The sequence below is a fragment of the Bufo gargarizans genome, chromosome 6 (assembly GCF_014858855.1).
Source record: "Bufo gargarizans isolate SCDJY-AF-19 chromosome 6, ASM1485885v1, whole genome shotgun sequence".
Taxonomy (NCBI): domain Eukaryota; kingdom Metazoa; phylum Chordata; class Amphibia; order Anura; family Bufonidae; genus Bufo; species Bufo gargarizans.
Window position 1 is genome coordinate 155,704,449 of NC_058085.1, and position 21,616 is coordinate 155,726,064.

The 21,616-nt window shown below is 43.1% G+C and overlaps 1 protein-coding gene across 1 annotated transcript in view; it reads left to right on the plus strand.

Annotated features, from left to right (window-relative positions):
- The window catches only part of PSD (pleckstrin and Sec7 domain containing), a 245,691-nt gene that overhangs the window by 142,462 nt on the left and 81,613 nt on the right, over positions 1-21,616 (plus strand). Inside the window, exon 10 of the mRNA XM_044299275.1 lies at positions 17,829-17,872. Coding sequence (XP_044155210.1) covers positions 17,829-17,872 — 44 coding nt within the window. The remainder of the gene's footprint in view (positions 1-17,828; positions 17,873-21,616) is intronic.

Consider the following 21,616-nt stretch of genomic DNA (forward strand, 5'->3'; position numbering starts at 1 on the left):
TATGTGACATATTAGATCATTCACATATACATCTCAGAATGGGTTCCTCCTAATGGCCTTAGCTCTAGTGACCCCTCAATTTATGTATATGCAGGGTCACCCTTAAGAGGGCCATAGAGAGGGCCAAGGGCCGGAATGTCTGGGAAATCAATTATACACCATTTTTGAGAGTAGATATCTAATTCACAAAAAATATTTAAAGATATGTTGTCAATGAGTGAAGTGTAATAAACACCATCCCATCATATTTTGATACTTTTTGTATCCCTGACCAGACCAGGGTCACCTATCAATATACAGAATGCTGAGGCCATAAAAATTGAAAATAAATCATGGGAAGCAGTCTCTCATTTAAACCAGTGGGTGATTGGGAGCGGAATCTAAAGATCCATTCCGCTTCCTTTTGGAGAATCCTCTTGTCCCAGTCACCTTTTCATGATGGGAGGGGTATAACTTCCAAAACTGAAAAACATAGGGTACGGGCATCCCCTGCATGATGTTCGATTACGGTATATGATTTGCTACTGGTGTCATGTTTTTCTTACGGATGTCATTCACATGTTCGCAAGTTCTTCTCCTAAGTTCCCTCTTAGTCTTGCCAATATAGTCCTTGGGGCAGGAACACTGACAGATATAGACAACCCCTCTAGTTTTGCAATTCACAAAATCTCTAATTTTAAAGATCTGGTTCATGGCGGAGCAGGAGATCATTTTTGAGGTGGAGAGATAATCACATGCTTTACAGCTACCGCAACAGAATATCCCCAAAGGTTTCGGTCAAACCAAGTGCCACTCCCTATTGGGGCTGTATAGTGGCTGTGAACAAGTCGGTCTTTGAGGCTCCTACACCTGCAGTAGGTAATGCTCGGATCCGAACTTGAGAATCTAAAGATTAGACATCCCCTTAATTACAACTTAAGGAGAGGGAGGCACTGAACTCATTAGAAAAAGACAAATCGATCATTATCAAGCCATCAGACAAAGGTGGCAATCGTGTGATTCTGGAGCACGAGAAGTACCAGAAAATGTGCTATGACATCTTAATGGACCGGGGAGACTACTGCACAATAGGGACTGACCCAAAACCCATGTTTTTAGCAGAACTGGAAGCTATCCTAAATATTGGGATAACCAAAAAGGTGTTAAATGAAGCAGAATATAAATTCATCTTACCCAAGACACCACAACTAGCAACCTTCTACACACTCCCTAAAATCCATAAGGACGTGAACTCCTTAAAAGGACATCCGATTGTCTCAGGGGTTAACTCGCTCAAGCAAAACTGCGGTCTCTACCTGGACCAGGTCCTTAGGCAATTTGTCCTGGGACTCCCTTCATATACCCGGAACACCATGGATTTTCTCAGGAAAATAGAAACCCTAACTGTGGACCCCTCATGCCTCTTAGCCAGCATAGACGTGGAATCTCTGTACAGTTCCATTCCACATGATAAGGGACTGTTTGCCGTGGCGTACTATCTTAGCATGAGGGGTACACAGTTTGGGGCCCACAGTTTATCCTTTCTCTACTAGAGTTTATTCTTACTCACAACTTCTTTCTGTTCAATTCCCGCTTCTACCACCAGCTTAGGGGGACTGTGAGGGGGAGCCCCTGTGCCCCCACGTATGCAAATCTCTTCCTAGGCTGGTGGGAGGACACAGTTGTATATCCAGATCAACAAACATGGTGGAGTGACAAAGTCTCATTCTGGACAAGATATATCGAGGACATCTTTGTGATCTGTAACGGGAATAGAGAGGACTTTAGTAGATTCACTGATACTTTTAACATGAATGAGATTGGTCTAGTTTACTCATGAAACTCAGGATGAGCAGATTACTTTCCTTGATGAAAGGGTGATCAAACATGGGGATAAATTGATGATCACACTGTTTAGAAAACCTACAGCAACAAATTAAATCCTTCATTGGGACAGCCACCATCCCCGGCCGAAAAAAGAGGCATCCTCAAGGGTCAGTATTTGCGGGTTTGGAGGAACTGCTCGGATACTAGAAATTTCCATATAGAAGCCAGAAAACTACAGAACAGAATGCTAGATAGGGGCTATCCATAAGGGATCCTGAGAGATGGTTTCAAACAAGCATCCACACAGGAGAGCGCAAACCTCCTTACCCTGAGATCCCCACCTGACAAAACGACTGAAATGCGTTTAATCTCCACCTTCGACAGGGGTAATGCTGAAATCAAAAGAGTCCAATAGGGAGTCGCACTTGGGGATCTTCCGTTGCGGCAGCTGTAAAGCATATGATTATATCTCCACCTCAAAAATGATCTCCTGCTCCGCCACGAACCAAATCTTTAAAATTAGGGATTTCGTGAATTGCAAAACTAAGAGAGGTTGTCTATATCTGTCAGTGTCCCTGCCCCAAGGAATATATTGGCAAGACTAAGGGTACTTTCACACTAGCTTTTTTCTTTTCCGGCACTGAGTTCCGTCCTAGGGGCTCAAATCCGGAATAGAACTGATCAGTTTTATCCTAATGCCTTCTGAATGGAGAGTAATCTGTTCAGGATGCATCAGGATGTCTTCAGTTCAGTCATTTTGACTGATCAGGCTTTTCAAAAAACCGTAGCATGTTGTATTTTTACCTCCGGCCAAAAATCCTGAACACTTTGACTGAACGCCGGATCCGGTCTTTTTCCCATTGACTTGCATTAACAGCGCTGTGTGTTCAGTCAAACCGGATCCGGCTTTTGCAATGTTAAACCCGAATAAAAAAAAAAAAAAGTAAAAGTCCATAAATGGCGGAACCGTTTTTTCCAATGCATTTTTTCATTGTGATCAAAATCCTGATCAGCATGCAAATGTAATCCGTTTGCACACGTTCTCCCGGATCCGGCAGGCAGTTCCGGTGTCGGAATTGAACGCCGGATTTAAATAACGCTAGTGTGAAAGTAGCTTTAGAGGAAACTTAGGAGAAGAATTTGCGAACATGTGGATGACATCCGTAAGAAAAACATGACACCAGTAGCAAATCATATAATCGAACATCATGCAGGGGATGCCCGTACCCTACGTTTCTCAGTTTTGGAAGTTATACCCCTCCCATCATGAAAAGGTGATTAGGACAAGAGGATTCTCCGAAAGGAATCGGAATGGATCTTTAGATTCCGCTTCCAATCACCCACTGGTTTAAATGAGAGACTAGTCTTTAACTGCTTCCTATGATTTCTTTTCCATTTTTATGGCCTCAGCATTCCGTATATTGATAGGTGACCCTGGTCTGGTCAGGGATACAAAAAGTATCCAAATATGATGGGATGGTGTTTATTACACCTCACTAATTTAATTAACATATCTTTAAATATTTTTTGTGTATTAGATATCTACTCTCAAAAATGGTGCATAATTGATTCCCCAGACATTCCGGCCCTTGGCCCTCTCTATGGCCCTCTTAAGGGTGACCCTGCATATACATAAATTGAGGGGTCACTAGAGCTAAGGCCATTAGGAGGAACCCATTCTGGGATGTATATGTGAATGATCTAATATGTCACATACAGAGAAGGAGGGCCATATAAAGCTCCATCATAAGCATCGGCTGCCTCCCCTGGCTCTCTGCAAGCATGTGATGCGCCTCATCGCGTGCGTTCCACAGCAGAGGACGGGACTTTGCTCTGCTCTTCTGGTCACGGGTCTGGCTATCCGGACCAGAAGTGACGTGTGTGCTCCACCGGTATGCGTTCCACCGACCGGAAGCAAGTGCTCTGGCTTGAATGTGTACACATCCGACCCATATTTAAACCCGAACGTGAACCTCAGGGGATGTATGCACCATCAAGCATCAGGACCCAGGCAGGCATACAGAGGGGACGGTGCATGTGAGTAATATTCATGAGTGCCCATTACATCTTGATGAGTTTTCTCATGACTACTTTAGTGACACAGGTATGTTCTCTTCACTTTTATTTTTAGGTGGAGCAGCACCTGCTTTTACATGGGAACTCCAGATGGAACCTTTTTCATCTCTTTCTCCCCTCTGAACGTTTGTCTATCTTTTTGCCTGAGTCCAAAGTATCATTTCATCTATCAACTTTAGTATTTTTGTACCCAAATACTCATGGGCAAGTGTTAATAACACACTTGACCCGTGCCAGTCTTCCCGCACTGACCCCCTGGGGAAATGCGTCAGGGTACCTGGAAGCACATATACAGTGCTGCCCATAATTATTCATACCCCTGGCAAATTTTGACTTAAAGTTACTTTTATTCAACCAGCAAGAAATTTTTTTGATGGGTGTCTCCCAAAAGATAATAAGACGATGTACCAGAGGCATTATTGTGGGGAAAAAAACATTTCTCAGCTTTTATTTACATTTGAGCAAAAAGTACAAGATGTTTCGCACTGTGGAAAATCTCAGAGGACGTGGTCAGAAGCCAAAAGTGACACCTGTGCTGGCCAGGAGGATAGTTAGAGAGGTAAAAAAGAATCCAAGGATCACCACCAAGGCCATCCTGGTGAATCTGGGCTCTGCTGGTGGCAATGTCTCAAGGCAGACAATCCAACGGACACACTGCACACTGCTGGGTTCCACTTCTCCAGATAAGGCACACAAACGCTCACTTGGCCTTTGCAAAAGCTCATCTGGACAAAGAAGAAGACTTCTGGTCTTCTGCGTTATCGTCAGATGAAACAAGAGCAATACATAAGGATTCTCAACGACAACATCAGGCAGTCTGCAGAGAAACTTGGCCTTGGGCACCAGTGGACATTTCAGCATGACAATGACCCAAGACACACAGCAAAAGTGGTGAAGAAATGGTTAGCAGACAACAACATTAATGTCCAGACTTGAATACAATTGAGAATCTGTGGATTGAGCTAAAGATCAGGGTGATGGCAAGAAGACCCTCCAACCTGAAAGATTTGGAACTCACTGCTAAAGATGAATGAGCAAAATACCTGTGGAGACATGCAAAAAGCATGGTCTGCAATTATAGGAAGCGTTTGATTGCTGTAATAGCCAATAAAGGCTTTTCTATTGATTAATGAGAAGGGTATGAATAATTTTGGACTGGACACTTTTTGCTCAAATGTAAATAAAAGCTGAGAATGTTTTTTTTTCCCACAATAATGCCTATTTTAAATCGTCTTATCTTATTATCTTTTGTGAGACACCTATGTCATTTCCCGTCAAAAAATTACTTGCTGGTTGAATAAAAATAACTAAGTCAAAATTTGCCAGGGGCATGAATAATTATGAGCAGCACTGTAAGTCTTTAGGGTATATGAGGGCTAGTTAGCACAAGTACGAGGACGGAGGGTCTCCACCACTAGGGGCCTCCTCCAGGCTTCAGGGCTAGACAGGGTATTCTCAGGGTGAGTTTTTCCCTTTAGGGTACCCCCTTGCCCAAATAACCTGTGCTAGCTGCCCTCATGAATATTGTTTGTACCTTACTGTATACCTTTTGATTTAGTTCACATTAGTTAATATCATAGTAGACCTTAAGAGGAGGTCTTTTTAAGAGATAGAAATAAAATTTGAGCATTTTAGGAGTCCTTTGATTTAAATTTGTAAACAAATGCTTGAAAGCACATCAAAGCATTAAAGGAGTATTTCAGCAGTGACAACTCTAATTCATTTTTGTAGCTATATCTTTGATTTAAATAAAATCAAGTCTGTTTGTGCACATGCCTGACCTGCCGCTCTGTTCATTTCAAGACTTCATAGAAAAAAGTATCACATTCTATTTAAATGAATCAAAGATATAGATATATGAATCTGTCCAATGCACCATAAAATCAGGGGTGTTTAAGATGGAAGCACCTATTCAATCAATGAGCTAGTAAACCAGAAGACTATATAGACCACAATACAGCATGCATATGAGACAGTATTGAGATACTGCTAAGCAAGTTAATACATAGAACATCATAGAATACCTGGGATGTTAATCTCTAGACCACCATGGACATTATTCCATTCAACACCCTAGACATCCAGGGTTAGGGGTTATCCCATCATAGACAATGGGGGCCTATCGCTAGGATATGTCCCCATTGTCTGATAGGTGCGGGTCCCACCGCTGGGACCCGCACCTACAAGCAGAACGGAGCGGAGAAACTTGAGGAGGGCGCACTGCGCATGCACAGCCGCCCTCCATTAATTTCTATGGAGCCGCTGAAAATAGCCGAGCGCTGGCTCGGCTATTTTCGACGGCCCTATAGAAATGAATGGGAGCGTTGGCCGCGCATGCGCGGTGCGCTCCCAATCACTTCAATGGGAGAGGCGGGGAGCTGCGCCTGGTGGTGGACGGACCCCGGGGTCCTCCAGCCACAACTCTCCCTGGCTCCGTTCTCCTTGTAGGTGCATGTCCCAGCGGTGGGACCCGCACCTATCAGACAATGGGGGCATATCCTAGCGATAGGCCCCCATTGTCTATGATGGGATAACCCCTTTAAGGCTCTTAACCACCAAGAATAGTATATAGGTATAATTATTGGGTACAAGTGCTCATTCCCGATAATTGGCTTGTATAATCAAGCAATCAGCCAATGAACGAGCAAACGCTCGATCATCGGCAGCTGGACATGCTTCATCGGAATGAAAGGTGCCTGATTATCGGCAGCACATCTACATTATGTGTAATAAGGGATGTGCTGCCAATAATGAGGAGAACAGAATAAAGGAGGAACTGTTCCTCCTGCATTCTGTTTGCATCAGCCTGTGTAATCAGGCACTATAAAACACTCTGGAGCACTTGGAGAAAAAGAGATATTATAGTTGAATAGCAATTTTATTTGTCCAGTATGCGTGAAAAAATGGCCAAAAGATAGCCCCCCACTTCAGAGCATTTTTTTCTGTGACTGATTTTACTCCCTGATTATACTCTATGGAAGCCGCCCCTCTATAAGCAGACCACTCCCTTGTTTCGACCAAATACCACTTTTTTGAGCAAATTTTTTAGTGGTAGTCACTAATGATCTCTGTGAATGGCCTTGATATGGAGGACCCCCTACACTGAATTTTCAGAATGAAGCATGAGCAGGAGATTTTAAAGGGGCATCACTGGAGAGAAGCTGCTTTCATAGTGGCACATCATTTGAGTGGAGAGAGCTGGAAAAGGAGCTTTTACAGCACCCACAAGCCTCATAGGAGGGTATCAGGGAATTGGTGGGTGTAGCTCACATGATTGCTGTCACTGCGGTGTCAATGTTAGTAGTGAAGAGAAAAATAGAGAGGGGTGCCATGTTGGGGACTAGAAATAACAGGTAAGCCATCTTGGGGATCAGAAAAAAGTGGGACAGCCATTCTGTGACCATGAATGATTTGAGGGTCATGTGGGGGGCCCAGGAATAAGAGAGTGAGCCAAGGTGGGAATAAAGGATGAGAGGTTCAGCCATTCTGGAGACAAAGAATGAGAACGGAAGCCATGCTACCGACCAGGAATTAGAGATAAGCCATGCTGAGCAACCAGGAAAGAGAAGAGGAGCCACATCGGGGACTAGGAGTGAGGAGCCATGCTGGGGTCCAGAAATCAGAGGGGAGCCATAGTGGGGACCAGGATTAGGAGAGGAGCCAGGCTGGAGAGCAATGCCATGGTGTAGACCAAGAATGATGGGACCATTTTCAACTGGGAAAGGGGGAGGTAACCATAGGGAATGAGAAAGAGTCACCTATGGTTATGTGTGTGTACTGAGCAGCTTGCACATAGTACCAAGGCTGTTTTTACACTCCTCAGCATTGAGATTACAAAACAGAGAAGGACAAGCCATCAAGGAAGTAGCAGGTTAGATCTTCAGATGATCACATTTTTTCAAGTCTTGTGGGATGATTGTGTGATGCCTTCAGTGGCGTCGCCAAGGGAGGGCCAGATGGGGCCACGGCCCCCCTATATTGCGCTGTGCCCCGCATGTGCCCCCATATGGCCTGCATCGCTGACATGGAGGTAAGTATGTGTTGTTGTTTTTTTATATGTACAGGCACATTAGGGGGGATCTTGTTACCGGCACATTGGGGGGGCTCTAAGCTCTTGTTTCTGGGCTGGCACATGATGGGGGGGCTCTTATTACTGGCACATGATGGGGCTCTTGTTACTGACACATTGGGGGTCTCTTGTTACTGGCACATGATGGGGGGGCTCTTGTTACTGGCACATGATGGGGGGGCTCTTGTTACTGGCACATGATGGGAGGGCTCTTGTTACTGGCATTTGATGGGGGGGCTCTTATTACTGGCACGTGATGGGGGGCTTATTACTGGCAATTGATGGGGGGGCTCTTGTTACTGGCAATTGATGAGGGGGCTCTTGTTACTGGCACATTGGGGGGCTCTTATTACTGGCACACGATGGGGGGCTGGGCTCTAATTACTGGCACATTGGGGGGCTCTTATTGCTGGCACGTGATAGGGGCTCTTGTTACTGGCACATTGGGGGGCTCATTACTGACACATGATGGGGGCTCTTGTTACTGGCACATTTGGGGGCTCTTATTACTGGCACATGATGGGGGCTCTTATTACTGGCACATGGTGGGGGGCTCTTATTACTGGCACATTAGGGGGCTCTTGTTACTGGCACATGATTGGGGCACTTATTACTGGCACATTATTGGGGGCACTTATTACTAGCACATTATTGGTGGGCACTATAGGGGTATCTACTGAGGCCACAAAGAAGGGGTATTTTATATGGGGGTCTCTGTACAGTAGCATTTTATACTGGGACATATTATGGTGGGTACTATGGGGAAGGGGGGAGAGGAGTACTATGGGGTCATCTACGGGGGGCACTAAGAAGGGGTATTTTATACTGGTACATTATGGGGGGCACTAGGAGAAAGGGGGATAGGAGCACTATTGGGGCATTTACTGGGAGCACTATATAGGGGTATTTTATACCTTGGGGACATTAGCTCAACTGGGGGCATTACAAGGTTTTGTTTTTTGCACTGTCACATTATAAGGAGAATTATTTCTACTAGGGGTGGGCTATATTGCTCCCCCATGGTATGAGCCCCCTAGTAGCAGCACCAGCCTCTCCCTGCTCTGCTATCCCTCTGCCCCTTCTCTAAATCCTTATTATGAAATCTTTCTCATTAGGATAAAACACATTAGCTCCACCGAGCCCCCCAGCCAAGTGTTGAAGTGGTGTCCGAGATCCCCAAGGGCCAAGCCAAGTAATTGTAAGTTTTCATGTGAAATATGTTTATGTTATACACATATAGCATACACTGTGCCACACAATATACAGTATACCTCTACACTGTGTAGTCTGTTCTATAAGCACCATTGTTTTATGGCAGCAGACAGCATCTGGAAGTGTCCCTCCCGAGACCAGGCTCTGGATCCGCCACTGGTCTGGACCACTCACAGGAGTGTACATTTCTTCTAAACTGTAATCTGTATCCTCTGACCTGCAGAAATCAGCACTCGCTCGGTAACAACTAACAGGCAGTGCTTGTAGGCTGTAGCCTGGCCCAGTTACCAAAGCTAGCCGAGTGGTGTAAGGTTAAGGTACTAGTAAAGATGAGCGGCTGCTGAATCCTGATTTAAAGTTAAAGTTATTGCAGGATATGGATTACAGTTTAGAAATATCAAATGTACACTCCTGTGAGCGGTGGGGAGGGAGATCTGTGGATGACACTGTTATAGGGAGGGGGATCTGTGGATGACACTGTTATAGGGAGGGGGATCTGTGGATGACACTGTTATAGGGAGGGGGATCTGTGGATGACACTGTTATGGAGAGGGATCTGTGGATGACACTGTCATGGGGTGGATCTGTGGATGACACATATAGCATAAGATGCTATATACGGTATGTGTCATCCACAGATCCCCCTCCATAACAGTGTCATCCACAGATCCCTCTCCATAATAGTGTCATCCACAGATCCCCCCATAGCAGTGTAATCCACAGATCCCCCTCCCTATAACAGTGTCCTCCACAGGCAACTAGGACATGTTGAAATCTGAATGATTTATATATATTTTTTTAAAACCACAGACAGCAGGACTTTTCTCCCCTGTTGCGGTTTTAGGTATTGGGTAAAGTATTGCAGTATTTCTAAGCATACTTGTGTAAATGTATCGTTGTTATAGCTGCCCCCCCCCCTACTTTTGTCCTGGCCCCCATTGTGCCCCCCCCCCCCCGCCAAATTTGAAAGCTAGAGACGCCTCTGGATGCCGCCTGTTCGTCGACATGCCAGTTATTGCCACTTATCGCAAACTGAAAGAGACAGAATGCTTGAACTGAGAGACCTTGGTTTATCACTTCAACAGATCACTATGCAACCAGTTCAACGTTGCGTGTCTTGGAGGTTGGGAGAACACTGATGAACTGGAATGATAGTGAGAAGTGCACAGAGGCGAACAGATAGGTCATGTGATTAGAAGATTGGCATGTAGTGATCCATTCTAAACTGCAAGTGAAATTGAACATCACATCTCAAGCCTAGGACAGCATCTACACAAGCCATCAGAAGGCATTTGCATGACATGCTCCCCTGACAAAGCATTTTGGTAAAACGCATTGGGTGAGTTAGGCTGAGTTCACACGAGCGTGACAGATTTGGTCCGGATGCGTTCAGGGTGCGTTCAGTTAAACTCGCACCATTTTGCAAGCAAGTTCAGTCAGTTTTGGCTGCAATTGCGTTTAGTTGTTCAGTTTTTTCCGCGCGGATGCAATGCGTTTTGATGCATTTTTCACGCGCGTGATAAAAAACTGAATGTTTACAAACAACATCTCCTAGCAACCATCAGTGAAAAACGCATTGCATCCGCACTTGCTTGCAGATGCAATGCGTTATTAACGCAGCCCCATTCACTTCTATGGAGCCAGGGCTGCGTTAAAAACGCAGAATATAGAACATGCTGCGATTTTAAAGCATTGCAGAAGTGATGCATGAAAAAAAATGCTCATGTGCACAGCCCCATTGAAATGAATGGGTCAGGATTCAGTGCAGGTGCAATGCGTTCACCTACTGCATTGCACCCGCGCGGAAATCTCGCCCGTGTGAACTCAGCCTTAGGGACACTGGTGTGGCAGCAGCATCAATGGGTATATGCATTGTCCATGTTATTTAAATAAAGGTACCATATGTTTTATGGTGATGATGCATTCAATGTGATTATTGGGTAAACATATTATTTGTTGTGTAGGATTTATGTTTGACTTGTGTGTCCCTAATAGGTCAGTTAATGTGGTTGTTCTAGTTTGGACCTGAATGCATGTGATATACTAATGGAAAGCATGATTTTGCTTTATTTTATTATATTTTCTTTTTAGGGGGCTGCATATGTTTGCTGACTCCATTTCCACCTTCACTCAGTATGACTGCTCGATATTATATGTCCATATTATATCAGTTTTCATTGACATTGTGTGGTACTGTTATGAAAGCAGTGTGTACATTTTTAGACTGTTATTTAGGTAACATATAGAGATGATACTTAAAGAGGACCTTTAATCTGGCAAAACATTGTGAACTAAGTGTCATGATCTGTACAGCGGCGCCCAGGGATCTCACTGCACTTACTATTATCCCAGGGCGCCGCTCCGTTCTCCTGCTATGCCCACCAGTATGTTCGGTTACTTGGTTATAGTAGGAGGAGACTGCCCTTGTTCTCCTGGGCGTCTCCTTCTCCTAGGCTGTAGTGCTGGCCAATCACAGCGCAGAGCTCACAGCCTGGGAGAAAAAAAAACTCCCAGGCTGTGAGCTCTGTGCTGCGATTGGCCAGCGCTACAGCCTAGGAGGAGGAGACACCCAGGAGAACAAGGGCAGTCTCCTCCTACTATAACCAAGTCCCCTAAGTCTCCGCCTACTATAACCAAGTGACCGAACATACCAGAGGGAATAGCAGGAGAACGGAGCGACGCCCTGGGATAATAGTAGGTGCAGTGAGATCCCTGGGCGCCGCTGTACAGATCTCGACACTTAATTCACAATGTTTTGCCAGATGAAAGGTCCTCTTTAAGCACTGTATGTTGGAGTCAAACCCTGGGCCTTAGATCCATAGCACAGATCCTGGGAACTTTATGTTAATAAGTCTAATTCTTTCCTTGTTAAATTCAAAACTGAAACTCAGTTGATATACTTGCTGTTTTATATATATTTATTTTAATTACCCCTGCTGCTATATTTATGCATGGTAACAATTTGCATCCTTGTATCAATTTCTTTAACATAGTAATTCTCATTAACTTACATAAAGTATAAGTATTTCATGCAGCTAGTGCATAAGAAGAATACAGGGGCATTTTCAAGAATAAATCTCAGAATCTGGAAATGCCATACATGTGCATGTATTATGTTAGATAACATCCTGTCTCCTATGATACATTTTATATTGGACATTATAAAATGGTTAGTACCCTCATACAATTAATATTGTAAGGTTCACGCTGAGGATGGCTCATGTTTTTATGTACAGACAATGTATACAGGGCAACACGGCTACCCCCACCTGAGTGACAGATCATAGTACATATCCAGCTCTGCTTTGTGTTCTTCCTGTCTCCAAGGCAACAACTGCTGCAAATGAATTCATTCAGTGTGGGGTCAGGGCAGAAAGACATTATCGTCATAAAAGGGTCTATGACTAATGTTCGTAAATCACTATTTTGAGAATAGAAATATAAAGAAATTAAGAAAGTACCAATGAAGCATCTTACCTGTTTCTCTGTATGTAGTAATAGGATAGTTGCCATACTTCTATATAAGTGCACACCCTATCACTGGGACCTCGAGATCAGTGGTTCCTCGACCCTGTCCAGACAGCCACTGTTTCCCTCATATAGAAAATGAGTGCTACACTGTTTACATAACTCGTTATAGCAGATTTTAAAGTTAAAGTCACCTTTTCTCCTGGGTGTTAAATCACACCCTGTTAGCAGTTCAGCCTCATCAAGTCCATAGGCGGCCTGTTCACCTTCAGAGAGGCTTAAGTCCTCCAGCCCGGCTCAAACCTCAAATCCCAGCACAGCCCTCAGTTCACAGCACACAGACTCCCATAGTGAGTCAACCCGTTTGTATGCTCAACTACTACTCCATTCATTTGTTGGAGGTTTGTAGAGAACAGGGTCCCTTTCTTGTGATTGGTGGGGGTCCCAGAGGTAAGACGCCCACAAATCTAATAGTTACCACCCTGTCCTTGCTACAACTGTAATACCCCTTTAAAAGATGCTGTTACCAAATCTGTATCTTTCTATTCACTTGCCTTTTGCTGCACCCGAAGACGGTCCGTGTGCTGCATGCTGATGAACTGGTCTGGGAGTTCTATGAAACTGTAAAAATACTGGTAACCTGTCCGTATGGCGGACAAGAATAGGACATATTCTATTTTTTTGCGGGGCTACAGAGCGGACATGCGGATAGCACACGGTATGCTGTCTGCATTTTTTGTGGACGCATTAAAATTAATTGGTCTGTATCCTATCCGCAAAAGAACAGAAATAGAAACAAAATACGTTCTTGTGAATGTAGCCTTATGTCCTGTGAGCTTAGAATTTCTCAGTATGCACCAGTATGCAGCACATGGTCGTTTTGCAATTAAGGGCTCACACAAACGTTTTTTGCGGTCTGTATACGGGCCGTTGTTTGAGTTCCGTATACGGTCCGTATACAGAACTAATCATTTCAAAGGTTCCACAAAAAGACGGAATGTACTCTGTATGCATTCCTTTTCCGTTCCGTTGAAAGATAGAACATGCCCTATTATTGCCACAAATCACGTTCCGTGGCTCCATTAAAGTAAATGGGTCCACCAAAAAAACAGAACACATACGGAATGTAGTCCGTATGTTTTCCGTATCCATTCTGTTTTTGCTGAACCATCTATTGAAAATGTTATGCCTAGCTAAATTTTTTCTATGTAATTACTGTATACTGTATATGCCATATGGAAAAACGGAACAAAATCAGAAACACTACTGAAAAAACTAAAAAAAAACTAATCCAGGAAAAACTGCCCGCAAAACACTGAAAAAGACAGATGGTCGTGTGAACGAGCCCTAAATCGAAAGATAGCAATGACAGATTTGGAATCAGCACCTTTTAGGCTGCAGTTTACGGGGCCTTCAGAGGTGACAGAGTTTCTATAAGGCATTGCTGATATTCAGTATCATATTACCTTTCTTCAGTGCAACCAGGAATTGTGCTTAACCCTTGTATGATGGGTCTTTTTTCCTCTTCTGCATGCATTTTGGAAGTAATGCATTTTTGCCCTCTCTATGTCTGTTACATAGGTAGGACCTTCTTGAGGTGAAGATAGCGCCGCCGCCGTGCATTCCTCTCACAGTACAGTATGCAATCTCACAGGCACAGATAGAAAAACTGCAGCTTTATCCCCATTAACTATATAACACTTGATGGATTTTTGAGGGTAAATGAGTAGGCCTTTTAACATGCAAGGAAATCAGTCAGTTGGAGGATGAATAAAAGAACAATACTATTCTGCAGGGAATTTCATAGTTTTCATTTTTGGTAGTGAAATGGCATCTATCAGCAGTTTTGTACCTATGAAACTGGCTGACCTGTTACATGTGCGCTTGGCAGCTGAAGGCATCTGCGTTGGTCCCATGTTCATAGTGTCCGCAAGTGTGATCATGCTTGGCCCTGTCATTCAAAGTGCAGAGGGTGCAGCAGTTGCATAGAGAGTAGAGCCTATAAGTGTAACAGCAACGCCCCCATTGCTCCTAGAGGCTTATTTGCATAAATGAAAACATCTTTTTTCTCCGCAATGCGGGCACATATGAACATGGGACCAACACAGATGTCTTCAGCTGCCAAACGTACATGCAACAGGTCAGCCAGTTTCATAGGTACAAATCTGATGACAGATGCCCTTTAAGTGAGCACACACAGACCCGTATAAGACAATCCTATATCTGCAGTCTACCAGTCTACATTCTGCTGACAGCTGTTATGGGACAACCATAGGGAATTTAGAATTTCCTTGTAGCCCATCATAATAGATGATTTTTGAAGTGGTTTCAAAGATTCTTTTACCTTATATTCAGATAGTTTGAGTGTCTGGAGAAAATTTTCATCAGCTATGTGCGTAATACCTGGAATATAAATCCACACAGTGTGAATATCATCATAGTGTGAGATATATAGTATAACTAGGAAATATTGTTTATCTACAATTGAATGTACTTTACACAACTCTTGTAGGCTGTTAAATGTATTAGGTTTTTGTAGGTGCAAATATTATAGAACATGTTTTCCATTTGCTATAGCAAAACGTGGGGCTGTTTATAAGGGCTGGTTATAAGTAAACGATAAAAATATCAGTCCATTATGTAGTGCGTCAGATTGCAGAAAGTTGCTTAGCGACGCTCTAGATGAGAGCCCACAGAGCCTTCCTTGTGCTCTGTATTTCATCAAGCTGAGCACTTTCCCACATGAGCTCTATTAAAATGCAGCAGGTAGGACGCGTTCACGTGTTCTGTACAAACAAATGCCGACTTCTTCATTGTTATGCGAGCGTCAAGGCAAGGTGACAGGCACGTGATGATAACAGAGAAAAACAAAGGTTGTGCAACAATCATATCCATTATTATATCCAGGACTGAAATCGGAAGAAGCAGCTGGTAATCTTATCCGAGCCGTTATGGTAAATCTTATTAGTGCTGATGAGATGCTCATTTACCATACAGATCATACTGTATCCCCAAGTGTGAGTGGCAATTTGCTTTCATTGACTGTCACCACTACAGCAGACCTCCCCGACTTCCTGCAGACCATATTCCTAGGGGAGTTGTAGAAAAGTAATGCTCATTTATGTTCACTTATCCCTGAACATGGTACAGTAGAGATTTTTCAGATCTCAGAAGACTTGGTTACAGAAGGTATAATTAAATGCTATAATACTTAAAGTGGATTTAGATGGGCCGATGAGCAGAAAAATGTCTGGAAGGAAGCGTTACTTCCTGACAGTTGGCTGCTTGTTCAGTGCGGGTGAAGCTCTTCATTTGCATGCAGCGATCACCTCCACAGTATGAGGACGAGGGATCACTATTGCGATTGCTCGTCCTAATACGGCTGCATTGTTTCTGGGCAGCAGAACCCTGTTTAGACAGCACTATCTGCTGGCCAGAAACTATAATTATGTGCCTGCACGGGCGACAATTTCACCCAATGAACAAGTGTTTCGCTCATTTATCGGGTGATCTGCTGCACCGTTAGATTGGCAGATTGTCTGCAACGAGCCTGATTATCTGGCCTTCTAAATCTAATTTCTTGTTTACATTCAGTCTGACACAACACATATATACTAATATATCCTACCCAGGTGCATGTGTTGCCCACAAACTACCATTGTAAAGAACTTATACCATGCATATACCATTTTTGCTTTGTAAGATCTTTTTGCATTGGTAGGAGAATACAGTGAGATAAATGGAATGCCAGTGCATGCACTCTTTTGGCATACATCAGACCCAGCCCATGGACAGGCTTGCCATTGTGTCTACATCAGGATATATCAGTGTACATAACCAAGGGGGAGATTTATCAAGACCGCTTTCTGAGCTGGTCTTGATATCCTCTGCGCTTCCAGAGGATGTTCGTTAGCAATAATCTGCTCGAACATTGAGCTTCATTCATAGATCAGCACAATGATAAAGGATTCAGTAACATATAATGCATATTAGTTGGAATATTCCATAGTATTGTCTCTCCCCTCCTGCTTTTCCTATATGTGTATTCTTTGCTTATCCACAGTAAATGTAACACAAAACAACCACTTTTAACCGATGTTCATAGGTTACTATGAGAGGTAATGATGAGGAAATGAATGAATAAACAGTGACTAATATATGGCAACTTTCTTGATATTCCTGTTTGCAAGAGGGACAGAACTATTCACATTATGTTACACTTCGTTGGCAGCCACTGGAATTGTTGAACCATTTTAACACCAAAGTAACACATTTACCTCTTCCCACTTGACTGCATTCGGTATATCCTATTTCTGAGACACCTTCAAGTGGGAAAGACTTTGTAGCTTTTATATGGCTCAGGTGTGGCCTCGTAGCGGCCTCAGTTTTCACAGCAGATCACACCAATCCACTTGCCTGTGAATTATTTGCACTGCAGGTTCTCAGTATTTATCTAATGAGCTGTAATCTATAGATTTCATTTTATACCATTTAGGCCCCATGCACACAGACGTATCTGTTTTGCGGCCCGCAAATCGCAGATCTGCAAAACACAGATACCGGCTGTGTGCATCCCACATTTTTCCATAACACACGCCCAACCCTATATTAAAAATGCCTATTTTCTGGTTAAAAAAAAGGACAAGAATTGGACATGTTCTATCATTTTGAAAGGAGAGTGAAACAGACATATGGATGGGTGCTGTCTGCATTTTTTGCGGCCCCATCAAAATGAATGGGTCTGCGTCTGCTCTGCAAAAAATGTGAAACGGACGCGGACTAAAAATACGGTCATGTGCATGGGCCTTATTGTGGTCCTAATAAAAAAAAAAAATGTTTGAACACAGTCCAAAATCACATGAGAATGAAACAGTATGTACAGGTGTAATTCCATGTACCTACCACAAGTTAACATTAGCACCATACTGCGTTATCGCCCTGCAGTTGACCACACTCACAGCTTGTTATGATCGTCACGTGTTAAATATGTTCCTAATTGTCCTAATAATCCAGGCTCCATCAGATTCTGCAAGCTTCTGAGGTATCTAAAATAGGTGCAACTATATGTTGAGTGGTGGTTACGCTTACAGCCATAGGTTTAGGTTTCGGTATTAATATCAAACCATCTTGGTCAATTTATGTGTAATTACACATTAACTTCATTTTACTCACTTGAAAATCTCTCTTTCTCTCCAAGGCTTTGTACAGCTCGATTAAGAATGAGAAGTTACAGTGGACAATGTAAGTAAATGTGAAAGCAATCTTCATTTGCCATAAATTTCTCTGCAACGTTTTTTTTAAAAGGTCGTAAATATGCAGTTGCTACTTTTTAACGCCACTTTTCTGGTGCAAACTAAATGATAAAGCTCCCTTCAAGAAGTCTACAGGAACTTCAGGCTTTCATTAAATGTTCTATAGTTCTCTCTTGCCACCTTTAATGTGAATGCTGCTTTTGGGTGTATGGCAACGAACAAAATATCTGCCGTGAAATATGTATTGAACTGTTTTTGTAACTTGCATACACATGTAACATATCATTGGCTATTGACGTTAGCATAAAAATGACAGATATGGTTCACAAAACACAATACTTTATCCCAGACATGCCAGTATGTACATAATTCTGCCTGGCAGTCTCAAAATTAACCTTTGTACTAAATTTTTATTACTATACTACTTATATGATGTATGTGCATGAAGGAAGGAAGATGTATTACGTTCTGTTAAGCTGTAATGGCAAATACCAAAAAAAATCCCCAAAACATAATTCATGTTAGTGGAATTTTATTTTGGGTTGGCGCGGTGCTACAGCTTTGGGGCTTAGACTGCTTATTCTAATATTTGTATTGTATTGAGTTTTGCAGACGGCTGCGCATGTTACACCAGGTTTCTGTTATGCTCTGTGTGATTTAATTTATACAATTACATTTTTCTGTTTGTTCGTTCCTCCTGAAGACACCTGTAAAGATCTTGCATCGATAACTAAAGCCATGCTGCTGGATTGAAGCTTACAGCTGATTATGAAAAAGGGAGGTTGAGTTCGGACCGTTCTGTTCTGATGGGAATCCTGTGGTTTATTTGAGGACATATTTGGAGATTATTTTGAAACTTCTGCAATGAGTGCAGTTCTAATAGAGGCTTCAAGCTGGTAGATTAGCCTAGTGCTAGAGAGCCAACTGTCATCAGACAGTAATATTAACAGTGGCATGAATGTGTAGGATCAGTTTTTTCCTAGACTCTTATTTAGTGTTTACTCACTGGAAAAAATAACATCAAGAAGGAATTGGATGAAACTTTGGCCCAGATTTACTAAGCCTGTAGATGGCGTAAACTAGACCTGCTGTCTAGACCTGCTCCAGTTTTATCACAGTGTCTCAGGCTGGATGATAAATGTAATGCAAGGACAAACATTTTTCACTGACTCTATACCAACTATTACTTTACACATTTTTACTCTAGAATTGTGTTGAAATTGGCAGAAAATTGTGCCTCTTAGGCTCCACCCCTTCATGTGAAGCTCCGCCCACTTCCTGCTAAGCCCTGTTACAAGGTGCTCCAAATTTCTCCAATATGTGCCTGTCACGGACGTTCCCGCCACAGGTGGCAGGAGATCGGTGAGACTGGCAACACGTGGTTTGATCTGACTGATTTTCCTTGTGGATCAGTAGGCGTATGTGTTGTTTCTGGTAATGGCCACACCCCTGGCCTTAGGTGTTGCTAATGTGGTCATTTAACCTTATTTATTGTTGCTTCTTCCACAATGCTGTGCAGTTTATAGCTTCAGTCTCAGTTGTGGATTGCTGGTGTGTGGATCTCTGCAGAGTTCCTGGTGCTTCCACTGCTCGTTTGAAGTTAAGTCTTTCCTTTCCCTTTTTGTATTTTGGTTGGGTGCTGTGTGTTGCATTTCCCTATTGTTTGCATCAGGCCTGAAGGAGACTCCTGTTCGTCCTTCTGTTTTGTCTTCATACACGTTCACACAGTGTGCAGTCTGACATTCAGTATAAACCATTCCTGTCTTCCAAATAAGACGAAGAAGATGTTTTCTGTAGTGTAACTTATTTATTGGTAAACAGGATTGTAAATTGGTAAAACTACAAGAATGCAAATGGCTTGTGTAAGTAAAACATATAGAATAGCATGTACAGTAATACATTGACAGAGAAAGCAGATGTCCAAAATGGCTGCCTATACATAGAACTGCATGTCTAGCTAACAGAAATAATTCCCTGAGTGATACTTATACCTAGCTAAACAGCTCTGCATAACATAATGTCCCTGAAACAAGGTAGATCTCACTCACCAGATATACTTGCACAAAGGTGGTGGAGTTTAAAAAGGAGAACTGCAGCTCTGATGATGGCCTGTAGTCTGTATGTAGACTGAAGACTGGGGCTTCTCCTTCACAGAATGCCTTGCACTACCCACAATGCGTAGCACCTCCCACAAAGCAATAATCTTTATTAACAAGAAAACAAGGTGCAATACATTTTTACCACTGCTAGATGGTGTTGTTACCTAACTAATAACTGCAGGAATACAGAAGTTGCAGCAGAATGAATTAGAAATGAAATAGACGTGAACTAAAATGAATCTCTCTCTGCTGGAGGCAGAACACTCTCTGTCTGGCGTCAACAGACGCCGCCACTGAATCCTTCTTTCTAGCAACCCATTTTGGTAAATAGTGGGATTAAGCTTTTCCAAAGCGCTATCTTTGGAGACTGTTTGGTTTTTGCTGAGGTAGTCTCTTTCTTTAGCATAACTTTCACATTGTATAGTGTAAATTATTAAGTTTTTGGACTTTTCCAGATTAGCAGTTGTAAAGGTGTGTTTGCAGTGATGCCAACCTTTGCAGGGCTTCTGTCTCACAGGTAATGTAGATTTGTAAGACTGAGCTATATGAACTAGACAGGCTATAGCACAGACGAGCGACATCCAGGTGGAGAACCTGCCGAAGCGATGGGATTTGAGTTGGTGGTCGGTAGTCACTGTGTGTAGAGTAGATACTTCGGGTCTAATTTCTTCATCTGTATCTGGGTCTACCAATTCAAATGTGTTGACTCTGGTACTGCAAGACATTGAACGATACAGGAATGCAGGACCTGTAAACCATGTTGTGTCTTTAAAGTGGCTTGGTGCGATGGATCTAGTCGCGTGATCCGCAGGATTATGCTGTGTGGGCACGTAGTTTAGGACAAGGGCACATAGCCACTGTTTAGGACAAGTGGATCTTCTGATCCTTGGCACCCGATTGCAGACGTAGACGTAAAAACTTCTGGTTTTGTTGCAGATATATCCTAGGACTACCTTGCTGTCCGTATAAAACTCAACTTCCTCGATTTCCAGGTTTATTCCTGATGTTATAAGTTCAGCCAACTCCACTACAAGCACAGCAGTGCAGAGCTCCAACCTGGGAATCGTGTGTTCGTGGAGTGGCGCCAGTTTGGTCCGGCTCATGACAAATTCTATATGGGATTGTTCTATGACGTCAATGGTCTATAGGTATGCTATGGCAGCAATTGCCTTGACTGAAGCATCGCAGAAGAGATATAGTCTTTGCATCTTGACTTCAGTAGATGACATGGAAGCATATGGTCGTTCCACATGAAGGCTGGTCAATGCTTCAAGAGACTTCTTCCAACCTGTCGACATGTCCTTTTTCTCCGTGGGAAGTGGATCATTCCAATCAGACGTCTCTGTGGTGAAGTCCCTTAGCATCATTTTACCTTGCATGGTAAAAGGCGCTACGAATCCCAGAGGATCATATAAGCTGTTTCAAGTGGACAGAATTCCTCTACGTGTGGAGGGCTTATCTTCCTTGCTGATTTGGAAGGTGAATGTTTCTGCCTTTAAATCCCAGAGCAAACCGAGACTCCGCTGCATAGGAAGGGAGCCGATGCTAAGATCCAAATCCTTTAGATCACTTGAATGGTCTTGGGGTGAGAATGCTTCCATTAACTCACGGCTGTTGGAGGCGATTTTGTGCAA